The 13304-nt window shown below is 36.0% G+C and overlaps 1 protein-coding gene across 1 annotated transcript in view; it reads right to left on the minus strand.

Annotated features, from left to right (window-relative positions):
- The window catches only part of RIT2 (Ras like without CAAX 2), a gene marked incomplete at its 3' end in the record, with an annotated part of 183859 nt that overhangs the window by 79150 nt on the left and 91405 nt on the right, over positions 1 to 13304 (minus strand). The window contains exon 4 of the mRNA XM_080363028.1: positions 7159 to 7350. Coding sequence (XP_080219154.1) covers positions 7159 to 7350 — 192 coding nt within the window. The remainder of the gene's footprint in view (positions 1 to 7158; positions 7351 to 13304) is intronic.

A 13304-nucleotide genomic window follows, 5' to 3' on the forward strand; every position in this document is an offset into this window, starting at 1 on the left:
AAGGGATTACAAGGCTTACTGGATAGTTCACTAGAGGTTAACACAATTGTTTTGGTATGTATGAAGAACAGTGTGGCCAGCAGGACCATGAAAGTGATTACCCCACTGTATTGGGTACTGTGGAGGATGCATCTTGAATCCTGGGGTCAGGTTTGGGCCTCTGACTATAAAAAGACTTTGAGGTGCTGGAGCAAGTTCAAAGAAGGGTGAAAGGTCTGGAGCACAAGTTTGATGAGGAGCAGCTGAAGGATCTGGGAGGGTTTAGCCTGGAGAAAAGGAGGTTGAGGGGAGACCTTCTCGCTCTCTATACATACCTGAAAGGAGGTTGTAGCATGGAGGGTGTTGGTCTCTTCTCCCAGGCAGCAAGTGATAGGACTAGAAGAAATGGCCTCAGGTTGCACCAGAGAAGGTTCAGATTGGATAACAGGAAAAAAAATCTTCACTGGAAGGGTTGTCAAGCACTGGGATAGGCTGCCCGGGGAAGTGGTTGAGTCACCATCCTTGAAGGCATTTAAAAGCTTTGGAGATGAGGCTCTCAGGGACATGGTTTAGTTCTAAAGTTCAGTTATGATTGGATTCAGTGCTCCTGAGGGTCTCTTCGAACCAAAATAATTCTATGATTCTATGAGAAACGAGCTAACAGTTTCATTACAATTTTCAGCCTGTGTAATGTGAAGCTGTGGTTTTGGCTTTTTGTGGAAATATAAAACCATTGTAATGACAAATACAGAAACTGTGCATAAATGAATAGTTACTAGATACAGTTAAGCTAATAATAGTAGAATTTCCTTCCAAGATACTACAACTCCCAAACTGACTTTTACAATTGCATTGGCATAGAAAAGCATACACTTTTTGGTGGGCAGAGGAAATACAAACAGATATTATGTAGATGATGTAAGGAAGACTTCTTAGGATAATGGAGAGTACGAAAAAATGTTGAAAAATCAAAATCAATTAAAAATAAATAGAGATTAGAGGTGTAGAGGAACAGGACAGAATCCATATATATATTGGTAATGTAAGAAAGTCAAATAAAAGGTTTGACAGCTTTCTAAGATAATAAAACTTCACGACAACTTCAGTGTTTTTATTTCCAAATATTCAGAGAACTGTCATAGCACCATCAAAACAGCAAAAGTGGCTTACATTGTTCAGAACTTCAAGAATAAAAGAAGAATATGATGTGATTTTACGTAGGAAAAGCAATATTTAGGTAAGTGAATGCAAGTGACTGAAACACCTCCTTACAAATATAATTCATTCTCAGCAAGCATTAATGCTAGTGAGATTGAACTGCATAGATTTCCATGGAAAATGAACAACCAAGATGATATCAAGGTGTATGAATGAATTAATAAAAAAAATAATTGCAACATTCAAGTACATAGTTTTGAAGAATTTTCTCTTCTGTGCCATATTCTGTGCTGGCTTGTTTCCACTAAGGATACCACTATGGTTTTTGTAGTTGTTATTTGGACTAAACCTGCCTGAATGCATTTGAGATATTGTAAGATCAGAGCTCACACTGATATTCAGAAGGGAGTGCCACCTAACTATGATGATTTATTAGATTTTATTCATTCAGATACCAAAGGAAAGCTGACCATGTTTCAAGAGTCTAGTCTGTAGTTAGCAGCAACAATAATAACAGAATGAATCAGTGAGTTTACATTCTCAACTGAATGGAGGTCACAAACAATATTGTTAGTCTTCGTATCACCCAGGTATTCCTGTGTAAAGACTAGGAAGATAGCTGTCCTTTCCTCTCTCTACAGTCTGCAGATGGACAGACATCTCCATGGACAGATTAATCTTATTTTTTAATACACTTCAACGATATGTGATAATTCCTGTTCTTCTGTATGGATTTCACAGACCATCTGGCCAACTAACTGAGGCTAATGCTAACCCAAAAATAGACCATTCTTTGTTGTTAAATAACAGGAAATGTTCTCCCCTTGACTTGCAGTTAAAGGGATTAGAAGAAACAATGAAAACTCTCACTCTGTGCAGGACACTGACCTGAGAAATGGAATACAGGAATCTTCAGTAGACAATCTCTTCTACTTAAATGTCTTTAAGAGAAATGGAACTGCTGGTGGTAAATGACATTTACAAAATTGAGAGCTGTTTTAACCACAAAAGCAAAGTAATTCAGTTTGATGCTAAGGTAAGAATTTCAGAATACTGCAGTTTAATGACTGCTATGAGTAAGAGAGCATTTAGTAAACAGTGCTTCATAGTCCTGAGCTGGAAAATTAAAATAAAATAAAACATAATCTTATGTTCTGTAAGTATTTTCAGTGTCTCAGCCAGATATCAGAAGGTATAAACTGACAACGTTTGAAATATACTAAACAGTTATTCATGCAAAAGAAACCAAACCAAAAATTTAAACCAAAACAAACTAAATAACTAAACAAAACCCCACAACATTGTTTAGTAATTAACAGATATTTCATGGTTTTAGAAGCCAGCATGAAAATAGAACAACTGTCAAAACAATAAATCTAAAAATTGATGCTCACAATATCTGATAACCATTCAGCTCATCTTGAACAAATTGCAGAATAAAACCTCACTGAAGCAAAAATTCTCTGCAGGCAGCTGATTCAGATCATGAGAATGTACAGTTACTGTAATCCTGGTTTGAGAATTATCTTACGGTATAATAAAATATAATGAATCTCCTATAATTAAATAAGATATTGTTCCATATTAAAGACAGATTTCATATTGATTTCATATTTTTTAATGAAGGAGGGAGGCTCTAGTGGGAGAGAGAAGGAAGAAAATGCTTTCAAAATACTGCTCCTGCCCATATTTGTACTTGAAGGCAATGAAACAATTCATGTGTGGAAGAATAAACAACTTTTCAGCACCAAGACTGTACTGGCAAAACTAACAGCCTTGATGACAGGCTTCCCAGAGAGACCAAGAGCTGAACGAAGTTTGAGCTGACCTGTTAACCTTGGACTCAATGGACATGATATTATCCATAGATTCAGCTGAACCCACAGCTTATTCTTCTGGGGTACAACAAAAGAGTATAGGGAAAACGTCTCCATAAAGGCTATGCAGTTTCTACATAGGTAGAAGTTCTAGAGGGATTCTCAGATCCACATTAAAAGTTTGAAAAAGCTGCCAGAAACCTGTTCTTTCCAGCTCAGGGCTACAGCACATTTTTCAAAGGAGCTTATGTAGTTATAATAGTCATCCTCCAAATTGCTGAATGTAATATATTGCAATGATCAGTAGGAAAATGTTATGTATATTTGTTTCAAACAACTTTCACCAGTGCCACGTGTGTTTAATATAAAGTATTTTAATTAAAAGCTGCTATTTAACATTAATATGGCCCGAGTTCAAACAGGATCAGCTGTTTATTGTGTTTTTTGGAGATGAATGTGTTTTAATTAAATTCTTATCCATCATACAGATTTTAAACTTCAGTAAGAACCAGACATTCATCTGGGGTAAAGTGACAAATCTTGCCTGAAGTGGAAGTACCTATTGCACTTCATATCTGCTGGTCCTAAATGTTTCTGAAACTCTGAAGACATTAGAAGACATGTACAGCCTATCTCTATTAATCTAAGGACTTGAGTGTTAAACAGCTGTTGGATAAAATATTTACAATACTTGAATATTTGTTAGAGCAAAGGCTAAAAGTCTAGAAATGAACACAGATGAATGCCTTAACCACTTCTGTTCATTCACTTTGCCAGCAAATCTTTAAATGCAAAATGGAACAAGGTCAGAAAGGACTAGATGGAGCTGCAGCAGGAATGGATGAAGAAGAATGGAGAATGGCGAGAGCCTTGGCACGAGATTGAATATGCATATCAAGATAAAAAGTTATGATACTTTTTTCTCCAAAGTTGTTTCACAGTTGTTCCCCTGCATTTTTTCAGAGAAAATGTGAAGTGTTTATTCTTTAGGCTGATCAATGTAATTATTATTTTTTACTTAAGAAGTACAGATGAACCCATTTCTTAAGACATTAAAACAGATAGGCATTCTTAAAGACAACAAAGATTTCACTGAAGCCATCAGAAAATAAAAAAAAAATATTTAAAATTAAAAGCTTTTTGGTGCTGTTTTTTCAGTAGTGTTTCTCCTGGGACAAGATTTTAATTGCAGATTAGTTTTATTCTTGTAGTCCTGTTGATAGATTTCAGGCAAGTGACATACATCATTAATTGTATTGTGTAGGGGATCACATTTTGAAAAAGAGCTTTGTCTGGCTGAGCTGCTACAGCCTGTCTGATTGTTGTGGAATTGATATTAAATGGAAATGATGCCCGGGAATGTTGAACTTAATGTTATATTTCCAAATACCATGAATAACATTACAGCAGCTTTAATGAATTTCATAGGACAAAAATGTTGTTAACCAAAGCAACAATATTAGCCCTGGTGCCCTGGCTGAATTTCAATCTGGTTAATTGCATTCTGACACCTATTATTGCTCAGTTCTTTGCATTTGGTATGTTTGTATACCTCACTGTTTTTTCATTGATACGTTAATGCCATACACTGTCAGACCATTGTTTTCTGTCACCCCAATTATCTGGGGTGACACTTTTTACCATCCAAGCACTTTTAATGAGGTTGCAACTACAGTACATGACCTTGAAAATATTCCTTTCACTCTACTTTCCCACAGTTCATCAGATTACTTAGATATTGCTTAACCTAATGGGTAAACATAGATATAGCATGTTTCAGTGTTTGTTAAACATAGAGCACAACCTCACTTCCCAGTACTGAAATAATAAGCTGCTAAAACCCATTAATATATGTTTAAAGCTGGGCATAGAGATGACCTCCCACACATTAGTGATTCACTTGAGGTCTGAGAGGCACTCTGAGTAGTATTTCCTTATCACCTTCACTTAACCATGTTTTACTTTGAATTGTGGAGTGGTCTCTGAGAATATTACCTGAACTATGGGTGAAATTTAAGTAAAGATATGCTTCAGGAGCACAACATTTACACCTCAGCACCGGTTAATCATGGAGACAATGGCCTTGGAGTAGAGCTAGTCCAAAGCTAAAAAACAGTTCGCAAACTGTGGACTTCAGAGTAAACTTTTTTTGGTTGGTTGGTTGGTTGGTTGGTTTGTTTGTTTGTTTGTTTGTTTTATACAGTTCTGTTGCTGTTGTTTTGTGCTACTTGTTCCTGTAAGTGTATTCAAGAGTTTTATTCAAAGGAGTAGATTTGTATTGTGTTATCTTACTAGTCTTTGATAGGAGAGTGTCCCATGGCTCAAAGTCTGGATTGCAGAATATTTGAGAAAACCCTTCTGACTTTGCCGTGTTTGTTGGCAGATGTAGAGGGGTTATAGAGGAAAACATTCTGAAGACCTAAATCCTGGTTCATTGAAAACTTAAAAAAAAATAAAAAAATAGGACCATGATTTGGAACTGCCTTGATACAAATTCAGACAAGATCTTAATTTACAACCTTGTATGGCAGTTTTTGTGTGTCTGTCATATCTCAAAGACATAATCTCTAATATAATTCCCAAGAGCTTGTCCATACCCTTTAATCTTGAGTACTGTTTGTAATATCTAATTCAGGCACCCACGCACACTGATTTTCCATTTTGGGAGGCAGGAAAAGGTCATTAAGGCACATGTAAAACATTTAAATTGAGCATATATTTTTGTATGCATTGACAGTGATTAAAATATAAATGGCAAATAATACACAAAATCAGAAAGAGGTAGTGCCAAATATAACTCTCTTCTGAGAGTCATCACATCATTTAGTGAATAAAGCATTCTTGAAAACCTCATCTGTAGATAACTGTAGGTGATCAATCATATCCCATTTTTGTTGGGGTGAGGTGCAATGTCCAGCAGAAAGTTTGTTCAGCAGAAAACTCATCACTCCCCCATCTGGTATAGAAGTGCCCTATAGGCTGCACAGATTGTACTCTATGTTGCATTTGGCACTGTTGTTAGAAGTCTCAAGCTGTGTGTTGAACTGCACCTGGATTGTCACCATTAAGGTTTTGTCACAGTCTGATTTATGGGGAAGGTCAATGATTTGGAAACAAATGTGCAGTTTTAAATGTAGATCATTAGATCTTGATGACTGATTTCAGGCTTAACACTACCTTGCATTTTCTTCAGGTAGAAGAAAGAAGACAAAGAAATGGGGAGAAGAGTGACAGGATAAGTGGAAAAGAGCAGACAGGATCATGTGAGCACAGATGCTAATGAACTGAAAAACCCGATTTTATTTAACTGTTACATATGTCTGCACAGAAGTCAGTCATTTGAAAGTAATTGTAATGTGTATAAAGAGCCTTTTAAGATTCTATATAGGGAAATCTTTTTTCTCCCCCTTTTTGAAGTTTCTGCTTATTATTAAGGATATTTCCCATTCAGTACTGTGTCACAACCAAGCAATTTCTAAGATACTCTCTCTCTAACTCACTCCCTTGCACACATACATCAACGCAAACAGCAAGTAGGAAGCGTAAACGAAGTAAAAGGAAAAGAATGAGCAAAGATTACTAAAAACCTTGAGAGAGCCACAGCCAATGCCCTCATAGTCAAATAAATTTACTGCCCTATGGGTGGCAGTGGCTCAAGTTCTATATACAGATCTAAGCGAATTCAGATCTTGCATGTTTCCATTTTACCTGAACTCTCTAATAACACAGCCACTGGCTTTTCAGTCAAAGACAATCTTATATATATTTATCCATTTTAACTAGATTTTTTTTCCAGTTTGAGTTCGAGAAATCATTAAATCTGGTATTTTTATGAAACAAACAAACAAACCAACCAGACATCTGTATGACCTGTATGGCTGGTAACTTCCCAAGAAAACAGGGGTTTTTGCGACAAAAAACCTGACTAAATCTTCTTTCATGTTGGACACATATACAATTTCTGACAAAAAAGTGTCATTCCTTTTCAAATAAATACATCAATTGGCCAAGTTTACTTTAAGATCCATAACATGAATGAAAAGTACTGCCAAGTTCTTAATTTATTATAAATCCTAGTGTGTGCTCTTTGATTAAATCTTATCTTGTTCTAATAATTCTCAGTAGTACTGTACAGCATATGCTACAAAAACCCCTGAGGTAACCAAGGAAAAACCACAACACAAACAACAGAAAATTTGCTTACTTGTCTGAACTCTTCAAGATCTATTTTGTTTCCCACAAGTACCAAGGGGATGTCATAGGTGTGCCGGACACGATAAATTAGTTCCTTAAACTCAGCAGCTTCTTGAAAGGATTGGCGGTCTGTGATGGAATAGCAGATAATGAAGCCTTCTCCGCCTCTCATATATTGGTCCCTCATGGCTGTGAATTCTGCCTGTGGAACAGGAGGAACATGTTCAGTAATTTGGCAAACAAAATTATCCACCTGTAAATAAGGAACTTGCAAAAAAATTCCCCCATTCCCTACATAATTTCACATTGCTTGTTTTACAGTTTTAAATACTGTTCACTGAAACTTGTTCATCCTTCTTGGGTCATCATCCTGGGTAATACATCACCAGGATTCCTCTTAAGACCTTTTTTTTTAAAAAAAAAAATAAAAAATAAAAAAAAAATGTTTTGCGTCAAAGGAAGTCTATCCTCTTAGAAAATGAACTTAATACGCCAGTGCCTGCATATAGAAAATACTGTTGCATGTTATTTCTAGAACCTTCTACAGTGCTTTCGGTACACATAGACGACTTGCAATTGACTGAAAGCTGACAGGTGTAAAAGAAGAACTATATGGATGTCTAGGGATTGGAGACAGGTATAAACTCCTTACTATGCGCTCAATTCAAAAGCTCAATAGTATCAAAAAGATATTAATTGACTCCCAACTGCTTTGGAATAGTGCCTAGTAAAACAGGAATAGAATCTGCAAAAAGTTCTGCTCTTTCAAATTCTCTCAGAGAAGCTGGGGGTTTCAGTTCAGTGTGGGATAATACCATTACATGAAAATGAACACTTTCAAACAGTGTGAGAACTGGCCTAATTTTCTTTTTCTGCATTTTCCTCTACTTATGCATGTATTTATTGTCACAGTAACTCTTCTGGTTATCAGTATGGTTTTTCAGAAGTATTTAACTGCCACATTGTACAAAATTCAAGATTTTGTTTTCAAAAACTAGTCTCAAGCACTGTGGCTTGAGAATATGTTTTAAAGCCAGTTTCTTTTTCAAGTTTGATCACTCTTCTTGATCAGAGCCCAGAATAACCCAACACCATGGCAACAGTCAGTCAGGATCAGAACCCTCCTGACAGAATCAGTTCTCTAGAGATATTAAGATGCAGAAAGCATCTGATAAAGCAAGAAATACACTTATCAACATTGGACGGTTTCAGTGAGCAGCAGGATACAATATCACATACTGTATTTTTCACTGTGTTGAGAATTTAGGCTAGAGTTTTTAAAATAGTTTACATTATAGATATATCCTCAGTTCTTGCTGAACATTGAAGGGAATATATTGCTTATGCTCTTTTAAAAGTCTCAGTCTTAAATCTCTCCCAATAGTCACTCATGTTGATTGATTATACTTTCTGTGAATAGACTTTCCTGTTGACCATTATCATTTATTCATGATGTATCTTTTACCCAAGGGCTTTCTTATATATCATTCAAAATATTTCACCTGCTGCAGGAAAAAGTTCATAGACTAAGCTCCAAAATAGCAGACTAATAGGCAATTTGAGGGTAAGATTCTGTTTTGAGACTTATTCAGAATTTTAAGGTCTCTAAACTACCACCACTGGCATCCCAGGAGAGTTTATTAACTACTAAGCTACAGCGTAGGGTAGATCAGGCCATACTCTATCCTGTTGTCTTGAAACTATATGTGTAAGAAGTAGGGCAGCAGTGGGAAGAAGAATAGAAGATGTCAAACAAAATTCTACACTCTGTTGGTGTGGGAGAGAAAATAAATGGAGATCTGTTTCTGTTCCCAAGTCTTTGCCTGTCATCTATATTAGATAGCCATTGGATTAACAAAGTAATACCAAACTGGAGACCATCCCAGGATCTCCAAAATATGGACAAGTGTCAATGACTAAACACAGAGACTTACTCCTTCTCCCTTACTCACCCTCAGATCCCAAGTTTTCCTGACATAACTAGAGTCTCTCTGCATCCTCCAATCCTCTGTGCCCTGATTGTCCTCTATTTGCATCAATCACCAAACACTGTTTTGCACCATGATTAGTAAGGCAATCTCATTTGTAGGAGAAGCTGAACAAGGCCAGGAACCTCTCAGGCTGAGCAGACAATGGAAACCTTAAGTGGAGTGAAACTTGTGGATTAAGGTTTCCAAGCTTAGGTGTCTGTGTAGCTGCAGGCCACTGAGCTCCTGTAATGGATTATGGTGAGCAAGTCAATGCAATTAATGGACAACAGATTGCCTCTGCTGATGAAAAATTGTTATCTCTTTATTTATCTAATTAACTATTTTTTTGTTTATCTGTTTCAGAGAGAGCTGAACATTTATAGAACTACATGAAGCCACTAGCTCCCATGTAGGCAACTAAAAGTAGATGTTTTCATACAGAACCTAAATTTCAGCCCAGATAACCTGTCTTTCTGGTTCAGAGATTTCATACATCACCTACTGTAACATTGTATGATGATTATGCATAGCCTTTTACAAAGAATGAGCTCTGCTTAAGTGAGATTATCCACCTATAGGAGGTACTCAGAACCTTGTACCTCCATTTACAGCCATTCATGGCAAAAAGGAAGTAGGTCATGTATCCCTCTTTAAGTTACTCACAGTAAGGCACTTTCTGCAGCATAGAAACTCAGAGAATCACTTCATCACTTCCCAAGAATTCTTAATGATTTCTTTGACTCCCAAGAGAATCTAGCTTCCTTTTTTTTTTTTTTTTTTTTTTTTACATTGGATTATTGCAAAGAGACAAAGTCCTCAGCTTTTAGACACTGCGATTCTTGAGTCAAAGTCATTTACCTAATCATTCTGGTTCATAACTAGGCAAAGTTATGACTTTAGGGGTAAGAAAGAATTTCCTTCTGCAATTTTTTATTATGACATGTTATTGCTGTTGATGTATTAGACTAAACAGCCAAAATGCTTTAGTGTCATGTTTGCAGTGATCCATTTTCAGAGACATTAATTACTCTTTGTGAGCTGGACTGCAGACATCTACTTGGTTTTCTGTTGTCATCTCAGTCATTTACGTTCTTTCTTTTTTGATGTTGAATTTTACTTCTCAGCTTTTTCCCCTTGGCATGGTTGTTCATTACAGAGTCAAGGATTCCAAGGTCAAACATAAATAAAACTTTTATTTGATTTCAAGAGAAGAGTTTATTTTTCTCTGTTAATCAGGAACCCCAACATAATAATATATACTCAGAAAAAGAACAAATAAAATTTACAGTAAACATACCATAACCCTTGTTGTAATAATGTATACATATTACATATGCAAGCTAAATGACTCAGATGTAATTAAATCTCTTTGTTCACTTTTTATTTCAAGTCCCACTTCAGATTTAGCAGTTTATATCTATCTCTACAGTAAGAACTAAAATTGAAATTCAGCTGGGTTCATAGGTAGATGGAGATGGACCTAGAGATTTTACAGATTTTTCAGTGGTTTTATTTTTATACTTTGCCTGGCTCTCTTATAAAACAAAAAGCTGTTTACCTGTGCAGTTGGCACACTAATACCTTTTTTAAATGTTTCCTGCCTTAAAAGTGGCTTTAAAAAAGAATATTCAGGAACAGTACTAGATGCCATTTGCTACTCAATAAGGGGAAAATATGAAACATTACCAAGTCAGTAAATACCAAAGGGAAGAGACAAAATGAAATCACACCTCCTTAAAAGGAAATCAATTCTGAGAATTAATGTGAAGATTTGTCATGCTTATAGCACTTTGAAGCTTGATATCAGTCTCTAATACTCTCTTGTGTATTATGACTAAGACTTAACTGAAAAGTGTGGTAAGAAATCTTCTGAAACAAAATCACCATTCTTCTTCAAGAGATGTTATACTTGAGAACAAGTATCAAATCTAGATAGGAACAAAATAAAACTTTTCTAAAAGTTGAAAGAAGTCAGAACAATATTTTCATTTTCTTTTTCCATTAAAATTGATGGCAGAAAAAAACTGATAGCAATCCCCATATGATTCTATATGTCTGTTTGTTGTTGAGGAAAGTTAGCAAGAAAATTTCTCAGTGATTAAGTTGCTCCTGAATAGATGTCACGTTTGCCTTTTATTAGTTGTCAGGCATCTCACAAGATGTTTTAGAGAAGACAGAATGACCACACAGTAACAAACAACAGCTTCCTCAGTGTGCTCAGGTGTATCCTATCCTGTTCTCCTGAACTACATACATCCAGCTTAGCTAACTCATCCCTTGTTGATCTCCCTCTGCTAAGGGTAGTGTATCTATTCCTCAGGCTTTCCTGGGAGGCATTAAGACCTGGGAGGCATAAGAGCACAGCTTGTGTGTAAAGACTGGTATAGATAAAGTCCTAAGTGTGTTATTCCTTTGTATGTTTCTTATCATTAGGCCACTCACTAATTTCAGCAGCTGTCCCACATTTTTTTCTGGTCTCTGTTTAGTTGTCAGTGTTCTTGTAGAAACCTATCTCATTGCCTTTTGAGTCTTTCAAAAAATTTTAGCTCTGGCAACACATTATGTTTCACAATCCAATCCATTAATGACTAAGAAATGCTTTCATACTGATTTTTGGGAGACTGTCCCCATTTCCACATTTAATCTTTCTGTATATGCTTGCTTTTTCTATAATGTTTTAGGAAAACAGCTTAGCAAAGAAGAAAATATTTAACCTCTGTTTTCTCTCTGTCATCTTGATTTATACTCTTTTTTCCCACTTTTCGTAACAAGCAAGAGAAAGCTTTTCATCGAAAGCAGTATTTTAATTAGTTTTCAAATTAATATTGTTTTCACAGAAATATAAATAGAACTTGCATGTGGCTGTTTGTGGGTTTTGGTTGTAGTTGTGATGGTTTTGGTGTTGTTTGTTTGTTTGTTTTGTTGTTTTTTGTTTGTTTAATTAAATATTAGGATTTGTTTATGAGTTGCTATCAAACATAACAGTCCGAATCTAACGTACAGCTCAGGGCAACTCTGCCCTGCTGACTCCAAGAATCAAGGAATGTATATCACAAAGTTCACTGGTTCTTTACTGTTTACTAAGTATTTCTTTCTGAAAAATGCTGGACAAAGAGTGTTGGGCTAGAAAACCTTCTATCTAACTCAGAATAAATATTGTTAAGAAGCAGCCTCTTCCACATCACCATTTTACACTAGCAGAACTAAAAACTGAAGCCAATTCTCCTGGATCCCCATGTTAGGCATTCGTAATAGATGGCCTTGTCAGCCCCAAAATGATAAGAGAAAAAGAGGGGGAAGAAGTAACAAAAAAAACCCAAAAAGGACACAGGCAATGAGCAGTGGGTCACCATATCTGCCCTTCATTTTCACTGTCTTGTGATACGTTTGAGAAGGAAATAGAGTGCAACAGTTAGAAGTGCCATCCTTCTCCACATTTCTCTGAAGTGTAGTGCTCAGAAATTTAAAGACACCTCAGAAACAAAGGTGTCATGTTTTTCAAACTACACACACACTCCACACATTTTGATGTCTGTTTGTGTTGGTTTTTTTTTTTATTATGATCTTGACTTGTATGTCTGGAAGAGGTCAGAGCCTCCCCAGGGAGGCCAGCCTCACAGTTTGAGAAATGCCACTTTCTATATCTTTTTGTCTTATGTTCTGCTTGACTTTAGAACCAGGAATCTGCTAACAGATGTTCTTAATCAAAGCTGTCTCCCTGATTACCACAGGGGTCATTCTTATTAGAAAGGGTTTTTTACATTTCTGGTGAACACTGGAGGCGAGGAGGGTAAATTCTTGGAAATAGGAAAGATATTGTTTATCTGTGAAATGAACAAACAAGGGTAAAATTAACAAAAATGACACAGGAAGCTCAGTGAGGAAAAACAAGTCTTTCAAATAGCAAATGAGAGAAAGGAAAGAAATGACCACACAACAACAGAAATATGTGAAAATACATTGTTGAATTTTTGGTTGCAAAAAAGTGGAGAATTTCTTCTATTTTATGAAAGTTTTTACCAATATGGACAAAAACTACTTTTAGTAGCAAATATTTTTATTTGTTTGTTTTTTAAAGCCAAAATGCAACCCTGTCTTATATCTCTGTTAATAAATTCTCTCACTTACAAACATCACAGTTGACTTCACTGGGATTACATACAATTCACCTGGCACTGCTTGTCAT

Source organism: Nesoenas mayeri (genome assembly GCF_963082525.1).
Source record: "Nesoenas mayeri genome assembly, chromosome: Z".
NCBI classification, from domain to species: Eukaryota; Metazoa; Chordata; class Aves; order Columbiformes; family Columbidae; genus Nesoenas; species Nesoenas mayeri.